Below are 17,576 nucleotides of genomic sequence, written 5' to 3' on the forward strand. Positions count from 1 at the left end.
TGGTGATGATGGTGGAGATGGTGATGATGGTGGTGGTGATGATGGTGGTGAATGTCCAAACTAAATGAGTGTGCACTAGTAGTTCTCAAACACTTCAGGTTGAGCCATTTGAAGCTCATTCAGAGGCCATTTGACCCCAAGATCCATTCCTCCTATGCACACAGGGAGTCAAAAGGCTGGGAGGGAGGCTTTGAGAAGGCTCTTACTCACTTGCTGAGATACTGAATTTGCAGTAGTACTTTCTGGTCTGGCTCAATTCCCACCTCCTCTCGTGAGTGGCACAGGAGGGCTCCAGCCCCCAGCCCTAGGCCTCAGTGGCTACAGCCTCCTGAGCTAGTCACACACACTGTGTAGCCCAATCCCATGCCACAATTCTGCTGTCTCTTGGATGGATCTGAGGCCCATGGGGCTGTGGCTCAGACACCTCCTGTGTCCCCAGTAATGCTGGGGCTAAGCCTCAACTGGCCTTTGTTGTCTAAATTAGATGTTTACAGTCATCAAAAGCCCAAGGATTGATTGCTTCTGTCTTCTCAAATGTCCTCAGAGCCTCTCCAAACCCAGCGTGAGGACTGGTACTACTTGGTGACTAGTTTGATGTGGATGGGATAAAGCCCTATGTGAATTAGTTTAGGCATGGAGGGCCTGGGGGGTGGTTATCAGTAGTTTCATGGGGTGGGATTTTTAGGCCTGCCCAGACAACACCCAAGATCAAATCTGCTAACTCTTCCCTTTTCTCCTGCAGCAGAAGCAGCTCACAAAACACATGAAGAAATCCAAGTGCGCTCAGTCTGGGTGCCAGGCCCAGACATGGTGGCTTCTTCTAGAAATGCAAGATGTGAACCAATGCTTCCTCCCATGGTGTGTCATCCTTTATGCAAAGCACTCTCAGCCACAGATTTTCCTGTCCCAGCTTACAATGGTCCCCTGAAGAAGCTAGGCCTGGAGTTAAGAGTTTCATTTTATGGGGAAACTGAGGCGTAGGGGGAGCTGTGACTTGCCCAAGGACCCCCAGCTGATTTATGGTGGGGCCTGGACCACCATCTACTAGGTACTCCCACGACCTGGTCCAGGCATCTTCCCTTTAAATCAGCATTCCAGCAGGCATTCCTCCCCAAATGGGTCCAATCAGCTTGGGGAGGCCTTCCTCCATTCCTCCCGGAATTCCCAGAAGTTTCCAAAAGGCCTCCAAGAAGCCTCCCCATTTTGCTGTAACCCAGCACATCCCATGTTCTGGCGTCCGAGAACCCCATTTATGTAGATGCCCACAGATGCTTTCTGGAATCCCCGGGTTTGTAGGGCTCAGATGAGTTGCCTTGTTTATGACGGCTTGTGGAAATGAAAGACTCTGAACCGACCTCTGCCCTGGGCCTTTTCCCCTCTGTCCCCTTCATCCCTCCTGCCATCCTGCCAACCCTTTCCAAGGGCATTAAGCAGCTCTGACTTGGCTGGGTGGGCTTGGTCTCAGGCTCAGTGAGTTTGCATGGCCTGGAAAACTGGGGGGTAGGGGGAGGGTGTGCGTGCATTTTCTTCCAGGATTCTAGAAAATATTAACAGACAAACATCTCTGGGCCCAAACCCACACTATTTTTCTCCCTAATAAATATTCAGTCTTGGGCTAGGTCTGAAAAATCTACTGTAACAGGTTTCGGTCAGGGGAGAGGAGGCCTAAGGGCCTTGGAGGGTGGGTAACGAAGAGATGCAGAAGGGGGTCGGGCAAAGCCTGGAGGCACAGAGTTTCTGCCCTTTTTAGATGAGGTAGGACATCAGCAAGTTTCTTCTGCATGGAGAAAACGGGGAGATTTCTACAGCCAGGCTGCTGGCTAGGACATGCCTTCGTATTCCTGGGGCCTTGAGGAAAACGGTGGCTCAGAGGGCCTGGCAGGAAACAAGCCTGGCTGAGGGGACACTGAGGACAGAGCAAGGAGGCTCAGCCCCAGGGCCTTCTCAATGACTCAGCCATCTTCCCAGGCTGGAAAGGACAGAGGGCGTCTGGGCAGGGGCTCCACCCAGCAAAGACGGCGCCTTTGGCTGGCACAGCGCCCCCACAGGATTATTCCAGAGTTGGGGCATAGCGAGGGGAGAGGGTGGCTGCCGAGGGCTCCCCTAAGAAGTGGACTTGGTCTGCTCACCCTCCTCCACTGGGAGCTCAGCCCCAACCACTCTGCTCACTCAGATGCTGCCTGACCCGCTCCTGAAGGCTTTCTGGGACTCAGTGGGGCCCAGTGGTCACTGGAGTTGTTCCTAGAGCAGAAGACGGCTGTACCTCCCACACCACACTCTGTCCTTTCACCGAGCATGTTACTTCAGGGTGACGCTCCGGAAGTGCTGGGAAGCAGATGTCATGGCTCCGTGAACCCTGGTTCTACCACTTTCTAGCTGTGTGACCTTGGGCAAGCCACTTAACCTTTCTATGCCTCAGTTTCCTGGTCTATAAAACGGGCACAAGAATGATGTCCGTTTCATAGGCTTGTTGGGAGGATTAAATATTAATACGTTAATGTGCGTCAAGCACTTACAGGAGCCTCTGGCATCCAGTAAGCACTCTGTAAGTGTTTGTTAGCTCTCAGGATGGCTGTTGGAAAGGTGTCAGTGGGAAGCTGCTCCTGTTGGCCGGCAGCAGCCATCTTTCTTCAGTCTGCACAGACTTCCTACCTAATGCGCTCCCCGCGGGGCTCCACAAATCCTAGAGAGACTTGCTAGGACCCAGCCAGAGCCGGTCCCAATGAACCAAAGAAAGGCATTTCCACCCTGGTGTAGGCAGAGATGGCTACAAACGGCGCCCTACAGGGCATGGTTCCTAAAACCAAGAGAAAGGGCAGTGAGCTTCTCCCCGGACACGTCCAGGATCCCGCCCCAGGCAAGCCGCAGGCACTCCACGTTCTCGGCTTGGAGTGCTGTGCTGACAGCTCCAGCCACAAACGCCAGCAGTCACGGACCTCTGCAGAAGCTGCCTCCACAGCCACGTCTGGCCTGGGCAGGGAGGGCCAGGACCCAGGTGCCCCTCTTGGGCCCTGCTGGCAATGACGTGACAGGTCCCACCCTCAGCCAGCTGCTCTGCTGGGCATGCAGGAGACAAAGCGCAGCTCCGAGGAGCCTGAGAGGCGAGGGCTGCCTGGCTCGCTCCCTTCCTGTCTCCTGCGCCCTACGGGAGGGTCTGCTGCATGAAAAGGCGGTAATGGATGGACTAAGCCCTAACCATACTTTCTAACCATAAGCACTCCTGATGCTTTGGGTGGGCGAAGCAACTCCTCTTCCACGCTCTTCTTTTTCTTTCCCCCAATACGCTGAGTTTTCTCCCTCTTCATGGCCCTCATAGTTTTTAAAAACCTCTCATGTATTAATTTGCTGGTGTGTGTGTGTGTGTGTGTGTGTGTGTGTAATCAGCTTTCTCCACTGGTGGGAGTGCGATAGGGTGATGGGGTGGGAGTGGGCAGGGGTTCAGTGATTTGTCTCTGCATCCCTGGCGCCTTGTCTAGTTCCCAGCACACAGTAGGTGCTCAGTAAATATCTGTGAACCAGCAGTCGCTCGCTGTGCAGCCCTGGGACAGTCAATGGGTTCCAAGCCACCATCAGAGAGACTTGGGGATTTGAAAGTGCCTGCTGTACTGCAAGTGGCTCCACCATGAAAGGCTGATGCCACCAGAGCCCTGCAGCCGTGCGCATGCTCAGGCACCCAGGGCTCACTCCCTGGGAGCAGCACGCTTGCTTATTGCCTGCAATTAATGGTCTGCAGGACCGGCCAAACTGTCCTGCAGCCTTTTATTGGTCTTTTAGCCAATACTTCGTAAATCTGAGGGAAATGGCTTTCAAGTGGCTTAATGGCAAATGGATGGCAGCAGGTGATGGACTGGTGCCACGGAAGGCCAGCGGAGGCAAGGGGCTCTCCCTGTGCTTGGAGTGTGGGGGTGGCTCAAGGGAAGGGGTTTGTGGGGTGGGGGTGGGCATCGTCTCTCCACACACAGGGCTTTTATCTGCATGAAGGGAGTGGCTGGTGGCTTCACCCTGTCGTGTCCACAGGCCGCAGGGCTTCCTCCTCCCCCCCTGGGGTCAGAGGCCTGGCCCTCCTCCCCGGGCAGCGGGCGCCCTGAGCCTTGGGGCGTCATCTGGATGATCGGCACTGGTTAGTGCTTGTTTGAGGTGCACATACCACCCTGGACCAGGCGTTCTTTGGTGTCTCGGCTCACAGAGTCCTGGTTTTCCCTTCAGCTACTCCTTTCCCGTTGTAATACATGGTCCTTGGGGGAAGGGTGTCTGATTAACACCCACTTCACCGCCCCCCAGGGTGTGTGTCTTGAGGGCAGGGCCTGTGACTGAAGCACCCCCACTGAAGGCCCATGCTAAGCATCGTTCCAGCACCAGGCCCAGCCAAGGACTTCGGTCAGCATTCATGTCTGAGCAGAGGATGGACCCAGTGGCAGTGGCCCCCCTGCCATCTCAGGACAGGAAGCAAAGACTCAGGGAGCTGGGCGGAGACTTGGGGGAGCCTCATTTTACAGATGAGGAGCGCAGGCCTAGGGATGGCGGCGACACTCACTGAGCTGGGCGGGGGCTGGCAGCTGAACTCAGGGGTCTTGACTCCCAGTCCTGGGTTCTTGAAACACCTCTCGGCTGCCTGATGACATCTGCATGACAGGTTTAGGGGGGGCAGGAAGCGTGGGTGGGGGCACGAGGGTACAGAACGCCCGAGGGCTCTGGGCCTGTGCCTCCCGGGGCTGTGGATGAAGACGCCGTTCACAGCAAGCTCATGGCAACGAGGCCACTGACACGCCAACTGCGTGGGCTTCCATGGCTGGGAACCCTCTGCAGTTTGGGGTCGTTGACAGGGGACTTGGGGCCATTGTACACGCTGGTCTTACTACGAGCAACACCCCTTCTCAGCTCCCTGGCCTGGTTAACATCTCCTCTCTCCCAAGAAACCTCTCGGGCCCCAGGTCTGGGTGAGGCACCCCTCCTTTGGGCTCCCCAAACTCTGGAGCCCCCTGAGCACCCTATCGCCCAGCACAGAGTTGGGACTTTGGGAACAGTTGTTGAGTCACGGGATGCAGTTTGGGTCACTGAGTGTGTGTGGGAAGTGCCGATTAGAGCCCCTCCCACCAAGGTCAGCGCCCATCTGCTCCTTAGTCTCCCTCCCATCCCTGCAAAGGGCTGTGGTCCCCAAGCCCACACTCCAGATGCCAAACCAAGCTGGCCTCTCCAGAATCGCCTCCTTCCTACCCCAGCTGATTTTAGAACCATCCCCCCAGCAATCTGGCTCTGTAAAGCTGTGTTTGGGCCGTTCACAAAGATCGCTAGATCCCTCCCCTAGGACTCCGGGCTCTTCCCCTAGGACTCCAGGTGGTGAGAGTTTTAAAAAAAAGGCAGTGTTTAATCACTGACTTTTTTTTTTTAATGGTTTCACGGTGACATGAAATGCTTTTGTTTCCTGATAGAAAAAGGCATGTTTCAGATAAATTATTAACCAAAAAGAATTGGCCATGAGCAAGAAATCCTTCATTTACCCTGGAGACGAATGCACAGACAGCTGGCTTGCACGGTGCTGTCTCTTACAGCCCCCGGCAGAGGTCAGCCCTGGGAGCAGGGAGGGACACTGGCTCTCCTACAGCAGGTGGAACTCCTCCTCTCTGCTCAGCCTCCCTCCAGGTGGGTTCTCGGAGTGCTGGGCTCTGTTTCTGCCTCCATTTGACGGTTAGCATTGAACATTTGTCCTGAGGATGCACTTTCTGGATTATGAGGGTCTTGGGCAGAGGGCTGAGTCTTATTCCCTGGTCCCCAGGTCTTGCCCAGAGCAGGAGGCAGATCACGGTGCTGAGGCAGAAAAGGGACTGTGATGCCATCTCCATTTACACCCCCATCCACCCTGTGCTCCCAGGCATGGATGCCTGAGACTGCACCTCCTGGGCTCCCCAGTTTCTTGGGTTTGCCAACGGAAGTCACCCTCGGGAGGCGGGAGAACCTGGAGAGGGGGTGGGGCATGTCTTCCCCCTCTCTTCCCTCTTTGGGGCTGCATCTCTGGCAGATGAACCACAGCTGCAGATGGGCCCCTCCGGAGAGTCTCTCTCTCTCTAGGTTCCCGTGACACCTTCCCTTGCTCTGGTCCTATGGGGCTAACCGCTCCCACTGCTGCTAGTTGTGGAGTGCTTCAACAGCTCTCCTGGCTCCCTGCACCAGCCCACACCCCAGGAGGAAGGGGTCCACACCCAAACTCCTGGCAGAAGGCCTACTCACCCTCTGGGAGGGAGCCTCCCCTCCCCCGACTCTTGAGGGAGCCCTGTCCACACCCCTGGAGGAAGCCGGGCCACATCCCTGGAAGGGATCCACTGAGCCACCTGAGGTATGTCTTTCCAGGCCCCTAACAGACCCTGGGACAGAGCTCAGAACCTGTGGAAGGGGACAGAGGGCCGACAGGAGGCCCCTCTGGCTGTTCGGAGGGGAGGGGAGGGTGGCGCCCCACACGCCTTCCTGGGAGACCCCCGGCCCCTCTGAAGCTAAGTCCAGCATGCCCCAGCTGGCTGACACGGCCAGTCAGACATATTAATGGGAGTTTGTTCTCCAAATATGCTCCCTTTGTCCTCCTCTTGTTGAAGCAGGCAGTTCTGCAGAAGTTTGGGGCAGACAGGGAGACAGAATTGACCGTGTCTTTAGGAAGAGCCTTAACTTATTATTATAAAAAGATGCTCTGCCTGTCTTTGAGGGGAAGGGGAAGTGGGGGGGGGCGTTGTTGAGGGGACTAGTGCCCCACTTTTTGGTAGTACCCAGGGGGGTCCTGCACACCCTCCCTCAAAACCCTACCATGCCTCCCAGAGCACTGAGTCCCAGGCAGGCTGCTCAGCCTGGTGGGACACACGCCTCCCCTGTCTCGCTCATGGCGCCCTCCAGCCTGATAGCCCACGTCACAGGGTCCACCTGGCGCCCTGGTGCTTTTGCTCACATGGGTGCCCTTGCCAGGAATGCCTTCCCTGCTCTGATTCTTAAAATCCTCCTCCCGTTGCAGTGGCTCTCAGCTCAAATGTAGTACCAGCCTGATCAGGGCTGACAGTGACTCTCTCAGGGTGCCCACAACAGGCTCCTCCCACAGCCTCGTCGCCACCTGCCTCTGCCACCCGCCTCATCAAAGACCATTCACACATCTGCTCCCACGGCCCTGCCATCAGGTGGGCAGCCCGTGGGCACAGCCTGGGTCTTACCTGTCTCTGTACTCACAGAGCCTGTACACACAGTAGGTGCCCACAAAACACTTGGGAATTGGACTGGTGTGTCCCCTGGGAGACTCCAGCACATCCGCCTTGATTTCCAAGGCCAGGTCTGCTCCTGAATTATAGGGTCTTGGGACCTTTCTGGCTGTTTGTCCTTCTGACCTCCGAGGGCACAGACACAGCCCACCACACCCCCTCCCCAGGCAACCCTGAGGAAGGGCAGACAGGAAGGGTGAGGTCTGTTCTCAGCTCAGTACCAGAGTGGAACTCATCAGTAACTGATACGGAGCTGTGGGCAGGGCTGGGCTTTGGAATCGCAGGTGCAAATTCTGACTCCAATGCTCCCTGGTTGTGCCACCATGGACAGCTCCCTGAACCCTTGTGAACCTCAGTATCCTCATCTGTAAAATGGAGCTGATTGGGAAAAGATGAGGTGAGATGAACTGAGACAATGTTGGTGAAGAAATGAGCCCAGGGCTTGGCTGAGGTTATTCCCGTTATTTATTTGTTTGTTTATTCCTGTTTTTGGAGATTGCTTTGCAGCATGAGTGTTGGGGCAGAAAGGGCTCTGGCTGGGTGGCAGGTCGCAGGGCATGGCCTGTCCCTCGTGGAGGTGCAGCACCTGGGTCCTGCACCCGCACCCCCGTCCCACCATGTCTTGCCTCTTCGGCCCAGTCCCCAGGACACTCCCAGGCCGTGGGCTTGACGTGTCCCCTCACCCTGCGTGCCTGACCATGCACTTATTTAAGACTTTAACTTGATATTTTACTCTTTATGCTTTTGAATTACTAAACTGAAATCACATAGCACAGCCAATTAAAAGGGTACAGTTTAATATGAGTATTTTAGGTGTTGTGACTGTTCTTAATGTAGATACTCTAACTTTGGGCCTTAAGGAATTTTTTAAAAACTTTCTTAGAAATATTAAGAACAATCCCTATTATCCTTTAGTGTTTTGCAGTATTTCTCTTTGTCTCTTAACTCTATCTTCCCCCAAGGTCCCTGTGCTAGGGAGGCCATTTTTTGGAGGCTTGAGAACACTGGAAATCAAGGGACCTGGCTGGAGCTGTTATGTTATAACTCCAGGGGGCGCCATCCACACCATGGCCTACTCGGCCATACTTAGGGTCCAGGACACAGCCCAAACCTCCTCAGACTCCAGCAATAGCCACACTGTGCAGCAAATACCAACTCGGCTAGGGGATGGTGCCTCGTAACCTCTTTTGAAAGGCAAAAAGACATGGTAGTTACAGAAATGACAGCGAATGGTACTGCAAGATAGTTTGCTGTTTGGATCATTCATGACTTTACTGGAACACTCCTATTCATCCTTCAAAACCCAACTTAGGTGTCACAATCACTGCAAACCTTCTCTGAAGCATCTCAACCTCTCTCTTCTCCCAAGAGAAGCATTGCTCCCTCCTCTGTCATCCTTCTTCCTCTGTCTGCAACTATTGCAACAACAAGCTGTGCAGTCCTTAGTGAGCACTTCCTGTATACAGTACACATATTGTGTATACTGTTTACAGCAGGCACCTCACCACTCCTCAGAACAGTATAAGGTTGCTATTCTTTTCTCTCATTTTACAGATAGGGACACGGAGGGCCAGAGAGGTCATGTGATTTCCTCCTGGTCACACAGCTCGAACTGGAGCCTGAATTTAGATCTGACTCCAAAACCCAGTCCCCACTCCAAACTAGCATAGCGCCTCCCTCCAGTGACTCCATCACCTGGCCTGCACAGATTATGTCCATCCTCCTAGGCCTTGAGTGAGCGCCCAGTGGGGGGCCTACGACTCACAGGTAGGGTCGCTTTATACTACACTGGGCCTGACATATAATTGGTGCTCATCAAATGCTTGCTGAACTGAATTCCCTAAAAATGATGACGGTATAATGTCTGTGAGCAACTTTAAAATATTGCAGCAAAGAAAAAGCTAAGAGGAAAAGTTGAAGAGCTATAGCAAATATTAGCCAAATCTTGATAACTGTTGAATCAGGGTGACGGTAGATGGACGTCCATGGCACATCCTCTCGGCTGCTTCTATGCTTAATAATTTTTATAATAAAAAAAACACACAATGGGGGTGGGCAGAGGAGCCCCAAGCCCAGCTGGGGTCCCCTCAGGGCTCAGAGCCAGTGGGCACTCACCTTTTTATGGCTTTGTAGCAAATGATGACAAGCACAGTGAGAAACACCAGGGAGGCACAACATACCGCGATGATGATCACCATCCCTGACCACCAGCTTTCCTCAGCAGGGCACGAGGTAGAGTTGGGAGCTGAAAGAGACAGGAGCAGCCTGAGTCTCCCCTGGATGAGCAGGTGCTGGCCGGCATCAGAGATGGACAATCGTGGGTGACACCAACGGTGGCCATCCATTGCCTAGATGAAGGCTCTCTGACCTGTCCTGCTGTCCCCACCCCCACTCCGGCAGCAGGTGACATCATGGCTGGCCCCCAGCCAGGCGGCGTGCTCCAAGCAGGGGTTAAGCGCCGTGCCACGGGCCATCCATCCTTCCTTGGCATGAGCTAACTGACAGCAGGGTCAGGTTTAATTTCCCATGAAAAATAACAGAACATCTCATTCTCTCAGTTGAGGCATTAAATCTGCTTCCTCTGCAGGTGGGGGTGGGGAGCAGGGCTCACGGGGACACTGCAAGAGAAAGGAGAGAAAGGGAGGTTTCAACAGCAGTTCTTAAGCTAATTTCTTGAGGGGCAAGCTGTCTCCCTTCTTGGATTTGGCCCATGTGGTGGGTAACTGCCGCCATCTCAGCTTGCACGGGGTGGCCAAAATTTGGAAGAGTCCGTCATTGACAAAGCGTCTGACACTGGGTGTTCCAGGACCCCTTTGTCATGATTCAAGCCCTGGGGTCCTTGGGGTGAACCTGTCCTCCCCCTTGGCACAGGCTGTGTGGGGTGAATAAGCGCAGGTGTAGAGAAGGCTCACAACGAAGCCATTCACTCTTCTCTGAGAAAAGCAAACATCACATAGCCCCATCCCAGAGGCCCCAGAAGACTTGGACACAGCTGGAGGGACACAGGAAAAGAGAGAAGGAGGGAGGGAGAGAAGGGGGAGGGGAAGAAAGAAAAGGGAGAAAGAGGGAGGGCAAGAGAGAGGGGCTGTTGGTGTGGGATGGATGGATGGTTGGATGGGTGGATGGAAAGATGGATGGATATGCAGACACGACTAGCTTAGGGCAGGTCTTCAAGACACGTGAATACATGCAAAAGTATCAAAACTATGCCCTAGACCCTGCGCCCACTTAAAAATAGATACCTTGAGGGGTACAACAGTATGTGGGGAAAAAGTGAATGATTTCCTAAAAGATACTCTGGATAGCTTCATTATTATTATTATTGTCGCTGTTGTTATAATTATCAAGGTGTAATTCACATATAGTGAAACGCACCCATCTTAAGTGTGCAGTCTGATTGGCTCTGACAAATGCTTGCACTAGTGTAAGCCACGCCTCTATTGCCACAGAAGAGTTCCATCACCCCAGGGTGTTTCCTTGGGCCTCCTTCTGGTCAATCCCCACCCTGGAGGCAACCACTTATTCTGCCCTCTAAAATCATAGATTACATCTGCTTGATCTTGACATTCACATAAATGGAATTCTGCAGTGTGTGTTTTTTCTTTGCTTCCTTTATTTGGCAAAGTGCTTTTGAGATTCATCCATGTTGTTGCATGTTTCAACATCTCCTCCCTTTTTATGGCTGAGTAGCATTCATTAGATGAATATACCACAATTTGTTTATCTGTCCACCTGTTGACGGATAACTAGGCTGTGTCCGGGTTTTGACTTTCGTGAGTAAAGCTTCTAAACATTCACGCACATGTCTTGGCATAAATGCGTTTTTGTACTTCTCTTGAGAGACATCTAGGGGTGGGCTCACTGGGTCCTATGGCGTGTGTATGACTCTTTCTGGAGAACTGCCATGCTGTTTTTTCCAAGTGCATATACTCTTGTACTCCTGTATTCCTGCTGGGGACAAGGAAAGCCAGAAAGGGGGTGGTTACAGGTTACTGTAGCATTATCAACCTGGTGTCATCTGTGGCTGCATTAGGAGATTCAGGAAGCCATTGTGTGCTTCCCAGAGAACAGGTGTTAAAACCCCATTAGCAAGTGCAAGGTCCCCAGGGGTGGACCTCAGCTCATCAGAGAGACCAAGCAGATTCAGAAATGCTTCCGGAGAAATGGCTGGGACACGGATGTCACCAAACCACATGGCTGTGAGATCCAGCCTTTAGAAACCCCAACATTGAAAAGATGTAGAATATAGAATTCAAAATAGGAATGAACTCCAAAATAAGGGAAAGGAGATCCTAAAAGATATTCATTTTCCACATGGTGAGATTCTTCAGTGTTGTGTGTGTGTGTGTGTGTGTGTGTGTGTGTGAAACATCAAACACGAAATCCTTCCCCTCGATTCCTCAGGCAGCGTTCTTGAAGGTACCAGGCGTAGCAACCATCATTTGTTAAGCACTGACTCCAAGGCACACTGCTAGTCTCAATGGCACAGAGCCCATTTGTACCCCACTTTTGTAAGTGGGGAGACTGAGGCCACACAGCCAGGGGCCTGCCACTTCCGTCTCCTAGTCAGAGCCGGCTGTGCACAGGAGATGTTTGACTGACAGGAGGGAACAGTCAGGGATGAATGAATCAAAGGAACAGCAATATGAATCAAAGGAAAGCAGCTCCGTTTTGCAAGATATCTTGCAGCAGCGCTGAGGGGAGCGATAGCCATGTGCTTTGTTTGAACATCGCTTATCCATTGTGAGATGGAAGCTACCGATTTATCCCTGGCTCAGCCTCCTGACCTTGTGTGTGGCCACCTTGAAAGGCCAGCACTCGCTCACATGGCTCCCCGTTTCTTGAGTGTAGCCTGAGTGCCAGACACCGCTGGTGACACCGCGGGTGTGCAGTGGGCCTCTGGGGCATCATTAGATGTCTCTCCTACCTTTCAAAGTCTTTGGTGACTCATGCCCAGGATGCCTGAATGGTTTCCTGGCTGATCCCCAGGAGATGAACTGGCCGCGTACTTAATTGGCCTTAATCACGGCTGGGTGAGGAGATGCCTGCCACCTGCAGCGGTTACCCTGGGAGCACAGCTCTCAGCCCAGCAGGCAGGTCGCAGCCACTGACAGTTCAGCCCAGCGTGGGCTGGTCTAGGGCTCCTGAGCTGTAGGGATCAGTCTCCTTCAAGGGGACAATGTCCGTGAACGTGATTCCCAACCACAGAGGACACATTCAGCCTTGGCTGCAGGACACTGAAGTCAGAAGCCAGCCCGGGCTTCGTGACACTGCCTGGTACTCACCATCATTGCATCTCAGGCACTGTGCTGGGCACTGGGGACAGAGGCCAAGGTGATCCCACAGCCCCGCTCCAAGGGACAGTCTCATGGCACAGTTGGCTCTTAGGGTGTGTGGGGTCCCTTTTGGTCCCACTCCCTCCGGGCCACGTGAAGGGTTTGAAGCTGTCCGGTATCTGGGAAGAGTGCACACACTGGACGCAGAGCACACGCTGCCGGCTGACGAGGCACCGAGGGGCACAGAGGGGCACTGCCGAGTATGTTTGCGCCCACTCTGTCTCAGCTGGCTCACCTGAAACCCCTGCGGATATTATCTAGCTCGTGAGGACAGGGAGAGGTCCAGGAGCTCTGCTGAAACACCTGTGAGTGGCAGAGCCTGTTTCATAGACCCTGTGGACAGAGCAGGACCCTGAGGCTCAGGGGAGGGGAGGACAGGCCCTGGTCCCCACGTCTCTCAGCGCCGCTTTACGTGCTGCCCCCAAGTACGATGAGGACATGGGTTCTCAGTGGTTCCTTTGTGGGTTGAGGGCCCTTCCTCTGTCACTGCCTCGGTGTCCCCAGCACCAAAGTCCACTAAGAAGGAGAAGGGGGGTGGGGCGGGCCCTTGGCCTCCTCCCTGTCTCCCCACCCCCACACAGAGCCCATTGTCTGCCAACACAAGGGGCCGACTCAGGCCCAGTGCCACCCATTCACGGGCACAGGGCATCCATGGGGAGACCTGTGCCAGGCGTCCACCCTCCCACACGGCCGGCTTCGGGTGTGAGGCCTTTCACTTGTTTCCTACCCCGAAGGTGCCCAGGTGTGTGGCAGGACCTTGTAACCACAGACACGGGATCAGACGTGGCACTTGTGCAAACCTCTGGAATGAGCCCCAGTTCTAGAGAGAAAGAAGTTGCCTCCTTTGGAATTGGTCCAGATGAAAACAGCGAGCATCTGTATCTCAGCTTGGGGGGGGGCACCCCTTGTCTGCCGATAGGAACCTGCCGATAGGCTCAGCTTGTGGGTGCAACACAGAGACCCCCCCTCTTTCATAAGTCTTCCTGATTCCTCCCTCAGACCAGAGGTTCCCACAGCAGGAAGCCCCTGGCTGCCCAGTAGGCAGAAGACATGCAGAGCTCCTGGGTATGTGTGTGTGTGGGGGGGTGGGTGCCTTCTCCAGAAGCAAGGGGCACCCCCCTTTCCACTCTGCAGGACAGAAGCAGGTTGAGGACACAGCAGGCTGAATGGGGTTTCCTGCCTCCAGCCCAGGGCTGGGGGGTGGTGAGCAGAGTGCCAGGGAGGCAAGGCTGTGCTTGGCCTGCTTTGGGTCTTGCTCATTACCAACCCTCCCGAGGTCCTTCTGGAAGTTACAGGCTGCCTCCCAAACCCAGCCCAGAAGTCCCTTCCTGCTCCAGTCAGCGGAGCGTCTGGGCTCTCATTCACTGTAGACAGAAACTGTTGGCCCATGGAGATCCTAGCAGAAGATGGAACGAGTGTGCTACCAGGACTGTCTCAGGGCCCCCAGAGGGGCCTGAACTGTGTGGCAGACAAGGCTGGACACCTCGCTGGGCTTCACAGCCATGGCCCAGGGCCCCTGGTCCTATTCTCACTGCTGCTCCAGTGACCTCCAAACTTCCTCTCTGCCCTCAGCCACTTCTCAGCAACTATGCCATGTGTGCAGCACCCCTCAGACCCCCACCCTCTGTGTCGGAAGCATCTGACAGTGAGCTACCTATCGCCTCCCCGCCCTGCCCTCCTCCCAGCTTGGGCCCCAGCCTGGGGGTCCACATTCCCTTTGCTCCACAGCCAGGCCAGCAGCAGCCAAATCCTGTGTCTGCGCCCTCCAACGCCCTCTCCACGTGCCCGTCCTCTCACCCCTACCCCTCTCTCCCTGACTCCAGGCTTGCACTGGCTTTGCCCTGTGATAATGGTCACCCGGCCCCTCCTCCCTGGGGTACCGCCCCCGGCTGAGCGCAGTGATTATCCACACTGGCTTTGAATTAGAAGAACCTGGAGTTAAATTCCAGATCCTGACCTTGGGGAAATCATTTACTCTTTTAGATTTAATCTCAGTTCCTTCCACTGGAAATTGGGGGAAAGCAACAGAACCTCCTCCACAGGCTGGCACGCAGTAGACACCTCTCGGCTGCCCACTGCAGAGTGACCCTGGGCACTGGGGAAGCCACTTGGAGGAGGTGATATTTAGGCTGAGCCCTACAGGATGGGGGAAAAAGGTTGTCAGCCTATGCAAAGTCCTCTCTGGGTTGGCCTGGGCTAGCAAGGCAAGAGGCTGGGGGGGAGCGGGGAGGAAGTGTCACAGGCTGCTGGCACCCCAAGCCTCGCTGCTCCCCCTGCTGGCTCCTGGGACCTCCCCGCTGAAGGGGCTCTGGGCCCTTCCATCTGTGACTCCCAGCCTGTTGCCTGAGTCCACGGGACACTCACTCACTCCTCTGATTTATTTATTTCTGCCTGGTGTCCTGGGCATGGAGCCCAGTTTGGTGGCAGTGTGGCTGTTTATTATCAAGGACACTGTTCTCAGGCTCGGCTCCTAAGGGGGGGCACTTAAAAAGAACCCAATACATTATTAATAACGGTCTCCATCATTCCTATGCCTAATTAGGAAATTTATGAATTGGGTTTAAGTCTCTAGAGCGGGGGCAGCCACAGCTTTTCCTGATGCCAGGGATAGACCTGGGTGGAGGCTGGGGCAGGAGCCGAGAACAGCAGGCTGCTGCCTGGTGTCATTAATTCTGCTTCTGGTGGCGACTGCAGAACACGTCTCCCCTTGTTCTTCACCCAAACAGCCCTGTTTGTGAGGCTCCTGAAAGCCAGGGCTTGTTACTCAACAGCACTGCGCTCTTTTGGTAGCTGCAGTCTGCCCTTTCTCCAGTCCTCGCCCTGGGCACCCTCCCCAGGTCTGCCCAAAAGCCCCAAAGCTGCCCCAAAGGTCCCCACCCACCAGCTTTAGAACAGCGCAGCGCTGTCGAGAAGTGACGAGCTGGTGACACTTTGGGAAAGCTCTGGGTGACCATTGGAGCCCCCCCTCGTTGCCCTGACTTATCATCATTCAAGCGCTAATCCATTTACTTGCTCAACACATCTCTGCTAAGAGCATATTATGTGCCATGCACTGTGCTAAACGCCGGAAGATGATGGTCGGCAAAGCAGACAGGGACCCTGCCCTTGTGATGCTTACAGTCTCCTGGGGAATGGACACTAATTCAGCAATCACTAGATCAATGCATACCATGATTCCTGCCTCACCGAGACACTGAACCGTGCACGCGCCTCGGGTACCAACAACAGAAAACTATAAAACAAAAAATAATAACTCCCTGAACTTGGGCGGGAGCCAACGTGAGTTGACTGAGAATAACGAGCTCATCTTTGTGAGAAGCTCATGACCTTGGGACAGGAAAATGCTCCTGGTGGTAGATGCTAAATGCCCAGCAGAGTCCCAGCAGATAGTTGACACTAGACAGATGTTGGATCACTTCCCACCCAAGCCCTCCAGGGGACACTTCACAGATGATGGGCCTCATATATGCCCCATCAGGTAGAATCTGTTCTGTCTAAACATCTGTAACCATTGGGAGGAGGGGTTCAGGATCGACTCCGACCAGTGGTTGATATACTGGCCCACTGGGCAAATCCGGCCCACCCCCTGCTTTTGTAAATAAAGTTTTATTGGAACACAGGCACACCCATTTGCTTACATATTGTCATGGATGTTTTCTGGCTACATCAGCCGAGTTACGTAGCTGCAACAGAGACTGCATGGCCCACAAAGCCGAAAGTATTTACTTTCTGGCCTTTTACAGAAAACCTGTCTACCTCTACCTAAGTAGAGTGGTCTTCCCCTGAGATTCTTAGATAAGCTTAAGAGAGCAGTCTGAGGGCACCCTGAAATTATGCCCCCGATTTTTATTTTGCAAGTGAACATTCCGTTCCTTCCATTTTATTTTTAGAATGGCCCGTTGCTCCAAACGTCACACCAACACCCTAATGGGAGGTCTCCAGGCATGTGGCACAGGGCGCTGCCGTCTGGGGGCTTTAACAGTGACAATGTGATGAGGCAGCACAAGCACAGGGGACAGACAGAGCTGAATGTGGATCCTAACTTGGCCACGCCACACCTGCTAAGTGACGCCAGACAAAGCACTGAAATTACAAGCTCCTCAGCATTCGATGGGGTGACGACGTTTCCTGGAAGGTTGGTGGGGTGCATCTACCACAGTAATGTTCCAGCCCTCATCCTGGAGCCCTGCTGCAGGGGCGATGGGTAAAGGGCGGGGTGACCACACTAACCTTCTTCCAAAGGCAGGTCGAGGGCCCTCGAGTTGGGGCGATGGGGTTTGGGCAGATTTAGGACGGACATCCCCAGGAACTGCCGGCAGTCTAACTGTCCTTCAGGGCAGCAGACTGATTCCTAAGGCAGAAAGAGCTGCCACTTTGGTGCCAGGTGCCAGTACTCTGGCTCCTGTTGTGATGAGAGGCTTACCCTCAGTGTTGGCAGCTTGGTTCCATTCCTCCTCTGGAGGTTTTAAACACACGAGAGCTACTGGCCCCTCCTCCTTCCCACTGGGCCCTCTGGGTACATCTTGGGGTCTGTTTGTCTGGCATTCAGCCATCGGCTGCTGCAGCCACCTGCCCAGGGTTGGCTATGGCGGTGCATGTGACAACACGGAAGCTGTTTCCCACCTGCACTGAGGTGCAGGGGACATGCAGCTACATCTAACCTTCCCGGGCACCAGGGACATCAGCAGCCCCTTCTTTGGAAGACCTGTCCTAGGACTGCTGGGACGGCCAAGCCCAAGGGGGAGAGCCTGGGAATTTATTCCCTTACACCCCAGGGAGTCCTCAGCCAGTGACTGACAGGTGCCAGCTGGGACAGTCCATCCCCTGCTGCCGGCTGGGGACAATGTGAAGCATAACTAACCTCCAGTCCCTCCCAGAGCAGGCTCAGGCTCGGGCCTTTGCCGGACTGGGCCTGAGGTCGCGCTCTCACTGGCCTCCTCCCCTACTTGTCCCCCCTCCTCCATTGCCTCACACTCACCCCTGGGAGCATGTCCTTTAAAAGTCCTTGTCT

General features: G+C 54.3%; 1 protein-coding gene across 1 annotated transcript in view; it reads right to left on the reverse strand.

The window, feature by feature from the left end:
- The window catches only part of PRIMA1 (proline rich membrane anchor 1), a 14,027-nt gene extending 4,243 nt beyond the window's left edge, over window positions 1-9,784 (reverse strand). Inside the window, exons 1-2 of the mRNA XM_019642514.1 lie at window positions 9,598-9,784; window positions 9,345-9,474 (exon numbers count right to left, since the gene is read on the reverse strand). Coding sequence (XP_019498059.1) covers window positions 9,345-9,474; window positions 9,598-9,703 — 236 coding nt within the window. The 5' untranslated portion in view covers window positions 9,704-9,784. The remainder of the gene's footprint in view (window positions 1-9,344; window positions 9,475-9,597) is intronic.
- Between the last annotated feature and the right edge of the window lie 7,792 nt (window positions 9,785-17,576).

This window comes from Hipposideros armiger, unplaced genomic scaffold (assembly GCF_001890085.2).
Source record: "Hipposideros armiger isolate ML-2016 unplaced genomic scaffold, ASM189008v1 scaffold_69, whole genome shotgun sequence".
NCBI classification, from domain to species: domain Eukaryota; kingdom Metazoa; phylum Chordata; class Mammalia; order Chiroptera; family Hipposideridae; genus Hipposideros; species Hipposideros armiger.